We start from the raw sequence: 6,040 nt of genomic DNA, 5'->3' as shown, positions 1-6,040 counted from the left end.
ACTGGCCCAAGTGCTTTATAGCCACTAACTCATTAATCCTCAGTGCAAATTTATAAGTTGTGTTTCATTCTGTTTTCCTTATTTTACAGATGAGGAAAACAAGGCAGAGACTTTAAGGAACAGCAGTGTATGAAAAAGATGATCTAATGATACAGTTAGCACCAGCTCTGACTGGGAAGATTTCATATCCCTGTTAGTTCTCTAATTTGTGACCTCAGTTCATAGAACCCTTGAGCACAAGGTATTACAGGACTCTCTAAATTGGTTGAAGATGATACCACAGATATACAAGATAATAAACTGATAAATATGTACCCTAGATGTTCAGGGGCAGGTCCTCAGAGTCAACCATACCACGGATGAAGTTGAGATACTCCGGTATCAACTCATCACAGCTGTCCATGATGAACACATGGCAGACATACAGTTTGATATTGTTCTTCTTCTTGTTCTCAAAGAGGTCAAAGGGAGCCCAACGGGGAATGAACAGCAATGCCCTGAATTCCAACTGACCTTCTACAGAGAAGTGCTTGACTGCCAAGTGGTCTTCCCAGTCATTGGTAAGGCTCTTATAGAACTCTCCATATTCCTCCTGGGTGATGTCATCAGGGTTCCTGGTCCAAATGGGCTTGGTCTTGTTCAGTTTTTCATGATCGATGTATTTCTCCTTAATCTTCTTTGTTTTCTTTTTCTTATCCTTAGCACTATCATCCTCCTCATCTGAGCCCACATCTTCAATCTTGGGTTTCTCCTCATCATCTTTCTCTTCGTCTTCTTTCTCCCCTTTCTCTTCCTCTGCTTCATCATCACTGTTTTCTTTCTCTTGTTCCTTCTCCAAATAAAGGGTGATGGGATAACCTATGAATTGTGAGTGCTTCTTCACCACTTCTTTGACCCGCCTCTCCTCTAAGTACTCTGTCTGGTCTTCTTTAAGGTGAAGGATCACTTTGGTACCCCGGCCAATGGGCTCACCATGGTCAGCTTGCACAGTGAAGGAACCCCCAGCAGAAGACTCCCAGGCATACTGCTCATCATCGTTGTGTTTTGTGATCACAACTACTTTCTCTGCCACCAGGTAGGCAGAATAAAAGCCAACACCAAACTGTCCAATGATGGAGACGTCTGCACCAGCCTGAAGAGCTTCCATAAATGCTTTTGTACCGGACTTGGCAATGGTTCCCAGATTATTTACAAGATCAGCTTTGGTCATGCCAATGCCTGTGTCTACCAGAGTCAAAGTGCATTCCTGAGGGTTGGGGATGATGTCAATTTTCAGCTCTTTACCACTGTCCAACTGGGAAGGGTCGGTCAGGCTCTCACAGTGTATCTTGTCCAAGGCATCAGGAGCATTACTGATCAACTCCCGAAGGAAAATTTCCTTGTTAGAGTAGAAGGTATTGATGATGAGAGACATGAGTTGGGCAATTTCTGCCTGGAAAGCAAAAGTCTCCACCTCCTCCTCTCCATGGTGTACCTCCTCAGGCATCTTGAAGGTGAAGAGATGCAAGTGCTAGAGAGCAGGGACTATTTTTGGCTCACACATAACAAACTGCGTGCACGGGGTTGACTCAAGAGCTAAACCATGGGTTTTTAAAAATTTTTATTTTAAATGTTTTTGGAACAAGAGATAATAAATTTATAAACACAAAGATAATCATGAGTGTGTTTAATATTTTGTAGATTTTATGAAACAAATTTATTTTTGTTTTTCAGTTATTTGAATAAGTATATCTTTAACCTCAGAACTTAGTGCGTAGTTGTCAAGCAACTGAATGTTTTTTCTGAATCTAGATGGTTCATGCATGATATATGATTTCCTACTATATCAATTATATAAGAACTACATTCACATGCCATTATTTTACTTCATTATATAATTTACATTTTCAATAAAATAAACTATATATAAACAAAGTAGATTATCCTTTGTGCAGCTTTGAAATATTCTACTGTTTGTCATGCAAAGAATAAATTAATTATCTTCTTCATTTTAAATGAAATTCTGTAGTCTGACTGCATATCAAGAATGACCTTTACACTGCAATTCTAGCATGCTTATTTAAAAAGAATGCTTGTTTAGAATTTATTGCATATTTCATTTAATTTTACTTCAATGTGAACTAATTGTACTCTACATAGGGAACTATGCTTTGTGCTTTCACATTTGCTTGCTTCCCCCATAATCTCATAGGCCCTTGAATGACAGCCCCCTTGTTTCCTTTTTCTTCTTTCTGCAAATATGTTTTTCCCTGCTAGAGAAGAAAAATGTATTGCTGTGTTAATCCCAGTAGCAACTTTAGGAATAAGTTTTCTCCATTATTTATTTCAAAAACGTTAGCAGGTGCCTCTGCTGTATAAAAAACAAACTATGAAGACTGGAAAGACTTTAACTGGGTTCAGTGTTTTAAGAAACAAACAAGATACACCACAGCATTAATTGCATGCCTTTCTAATAACATAATCATTGTGCTACCTAGTAATTTAGACATATGGGTAGGTAGTGAGAAGGTGACATAACTAACTACTCTTATGTTTATTGAAGGCAATTTAGGCATTTCGGGGGTTAGTTGGGGATAGGAGAAATGTGAACTAGATCCGAGCAGAAATTTCAGTTGATAATTGATTATTAACTGAGAGGAATTCAGACAGTTGGGATTCTCTATTTTCTGGTTGGGACATACTACCATGACAGACTTCAGACATTTTTACATTTAGGGCAAGACAATTTTCCTCTCTCAAGGAAAATTGCCCCTTTCAAAGTAGAATAACAACTAAAAAGGGATGGTCCAGACATAAAACTGAATGTAGTAAAAGGTAAGAAGAAAGGGTTAAGCATGAGAGTGACTAATTCCTCCTTCAGTTGAAAAAAGAGAAGATGAAGGCAAACAGAAAGGAAATTTTGAGGAAAAGCAAGTGTTTCCTTTTGTAGCTCATATCTTCCCTTTCTCTCCCTGTCTTCTGTGCCTGATCTCAAAGGGGACATAGAATGAGCAATGTGACCCTGAATATCCTCTCCAGTTAGCCTGAAATTTTAGACATTCTTAAACATTTGGATTCACCTAACCTTTACATTGAGTTTACCATATATTGCGTTTGCATAAACTGTCTCATTTAATCCTCAGCTTCTTTGCGAGGTAGGCATTATTATATCAAATTCAAAGATGGGGAAAAGGACTTAGGGAGGTATGAAATGTACCCAAAGTCGCACAAATAATTGAGCAGTCTGCTGATTTCTCCTTGTTCAGTCTCCTTCCACCACTTTTCAGGAGTGTCAAAGGACAAAAATGGAAGGCTAAATCAACAGGGCTGTTGCCTGGACCATGCATGAGTCATACTGTGGAAATCACTGATTTGTATGTTTATTATGACACTTTTCAGACATATGTCAGAAATGTGTTTCCTTAACAAAACTGGTATGTTAAGACAATTTTCTCACAGATGGAAACAAAGCATCATGAGAAGTGCCTTTTCTAATTTCAACAAAGACTTTGAACTATTGGCTGCTTTGACTATTTTGAAACATCACATTTTAAAGTATATTTTCAATAGCATAATTCCCTAAGAGTAAACTTGAGTTTACTTGGGGGATGGGCATTTTGGTCAAGGAAAGAAGAAGCGATTTTGATGTTAAGGATTTCTGGATGGTAGGTGGGAATAGGAGAGCCACAGGGTGGGGGTACCTCTGGTAGCCAGAGCATAATCTAAAGCACTCTAAGGGGGTGTCACTGAACAGAGGAGGGAGAAGACTAGGTATGTAGGGGGAATGTAACACAAGGGGCATCACAAATGCATAGGAATAGAGCACTAAGGAAGAAAGAAATGTCAGTATAAATCTGTCCAGCCCTGACCAGTGTGGCTCAGTTGGTTGGACATTGTCACGCAAAGCAAAAGGTTGTTAGCTTGATTCCAGGTCAGGACACATACCTAGGTTGCTGGTTCGATCCCCAGATAGGGCATGTACTAGAAGAAACTGATCGATGTTTCTCTCTTGAGTGAATGTGTCTCTCCCTCTCTTCCCCTCTGTCTATAAATAAATAAATAAAATCTTAAAAAGAAATAATGTCAAAACCTGTAGAAAATTTAATTTATTAGAGTTTATTAGAGTTCATTTGAGCCAAACAGAGAACACTGCTGGAAGCAAGGTCTCAGCAGACTGAGAAAAATGCTTCCCAGATGACAGTGTGCAGTTTCTTTTATACGTTTGGAATTAAGAAAGATTACATAAATGTGGGACAAGCAAGGCAGGGAAATCTCTATGATTGGATTACAGGACAGTTAACAAGATTATATGTCCTCTTGAGGGTGGCATTTCAAAGGTGTGTTAACCTAGATGTACAAAAACAATGGGCAGGGCCTGTTTAAGACAAAGATCATCTTTTAGTGGGGAAGTTACAGTCCTGAGGTGTGAGTGCCCACCTTCACCTGCCCGGTTAGGAATTTATCATCAGATCACCCTGTGAGCTTGCTTTGGTTAGATGTATTATAGAGTTCCTTTTTTTTTTTTTTGTCCATAGGAGAGTACCAATCCAAACCTCACTTTATCTAGACCTACTCTGTTGTCTCTTCTGAAAGTTTTAAAAGCAGCTCTCCTCAGGTTGTTGCCCTGCCTCATTCACACTAGGGCCCTTGGAGCATTTCCCTACATTTTTTGTCCTCTAGAAGAGCTGGATTGATGCATATGCAGAGTAGGCTCTTACGTGATATGAAGACAGAGACTTTTTCTTAAATGCCTGAAATTTTGCTAACTCAGAGGAATCTATAGAAACAGGCAGGGTTTTTGTAGTAGTTGTTACATGCCTATGCATGACTGAACACCCCACTTTTGTTAGGTGAGCACAGTTTCTCCTGGTTGATCCTTGCCTACTTGTCTGTACATTCCATTATGACACATGAACTCAGAAAGAAGGATAATTTACTACCTAGAGGCAGGCAGTCAATATTGAATATGGAGGAACGGGGCAGTTTCCCTAGTTCAGGAGTAAAGAAAGGAGAGAAGAAATTTAGGATCAATCAGGGAGTTCCTATTTTGGAAAACTGTCATTTTAATGCATCGGGTGGGATGACTGAGATAGGAGGAGTAGGCCTGCATGGTCATAGGTAAACAACGAAACTGGTCTGAGCCTCTGTGCTCACTTACCTGCACCTCTATTCCCTCATCCATAAAAGGAAAAAATGGGCCCTGATGAGCTGAGGGATCATAAAATTCTACTTTCCTTGCAGAGCTTAATATTTGTTATACCCATGATTTGATGTTGACACCCGTCAGGAAAATAATCCTCAATTTGAACTCTTTCCAAAGGGAATTATAATCTCCTTTATGACTACATGCCTTATAAAAACATTTTCAATAACGCATTTAGTAAAAATCTTTGATATAGGGGTAGAGGCTTAAGGCTACACAATTTGGCTATAAATCCAGCTTCATCGTATACTGTGTAACCTTGGACAAGATTCTTAATCTTTCTGTGCTTCAATCCCTTCACCTCTAAAATAAGGGTTGCAATAGTTATCCTTGAGTTCTTAAATGAAAACATTCAGAGAAGTGTCTGGCATTTGGTAGGAACTAAAAAATGTTTGTGGGCTGCATGAATATCATTTAGGGATGATAGTTAAATCAAAGCTTTTTGGACTTTGAAGGATAGTTGGGATTTCAATGGGGGAAGACAATGTTGATGAAAGAAATGGTACGAGCATGGAGAAATAAAGGCTGTCATTGGGGAAAGAGAAAAGTACACTTCGGTGGGTGAATAGGATGTGTAGGAAAAATGGTTTAAAAGGTTTTATAGAGTCTAACTGTAATGTGCCTTCACAGCCAAACTAAGAAATAGACATTTTTAGTAAGAGAAACAGTCTGAAGGTGTGTGAACACGGAAATGTCAAGATCAAAACAAGATGTATGGTTATTCTATTGGCCAGTTTTGCATTTCCTTAAGCTTATTTGTTCTAATATAAAAACCATACAAGTTTATTATATTGCATTGTAAGTACATTTAACTTCTGAGAATTAAACTCCAGAAGCTCCAGAGAGAAAGGTGCTGGC

General features: G+C 38.8%; 1 protein-coding gene across 1 annotated transcript; it reads right to left on the bottom strand.

Moving 5' to 3' along the window:
• Nucleotides 1-316: 316 nt before the first annotated feature.
• On the bottom strand, nucleotides 317-1,486 carry LOC129080730 (heat shock protein HSP 90-beta-like). Its single transcript, XM_054586228.1, has one exon. The coding sequence runs from the start codon at nucleotides 1,484-1,486 to the stop codon at nucleotides 317-319; it is 1,170 nt and encodes a 389-aa protein (XP_054442203.1).
• Between the last annotated feature and the right edge of the window lie 4,554 nt (nucleotides 1,487-6,040).

This window comes from Pteronotus mesoamericanus, unplaced genomic scaffold (genome assembly GCF_021234165.1).
Source record: "Pteronotus mesoamericanus isolate MK-2021 breed Mesoamerican mustached bat unplaced genomic scaffold, CSHL_Meso_final contig_90, whole genome shotgun sequence".
NCBI lineage: Eukaryota > Metazoa > Chordata > Mammalia > Chiroptera > Mormoopidae > Pteronotus > Pteronotus mesoamericanus.
The sequence above is the reverse complement of the archived record's forward strand: the minus strand, read 5'-3'. Positions and strand labels throughout refer to the sequence as shown.

Bases quoted from the DNA above. Each gene is read 5' to 3' on its own strand.
- LOC129080730 (XM_054586228.1), bottom strand. From the start codon at position 1,486: ATGCCTGAGGAGGTACACCATGGAGAGGAGGAGGTGGAGACTTTTGCT.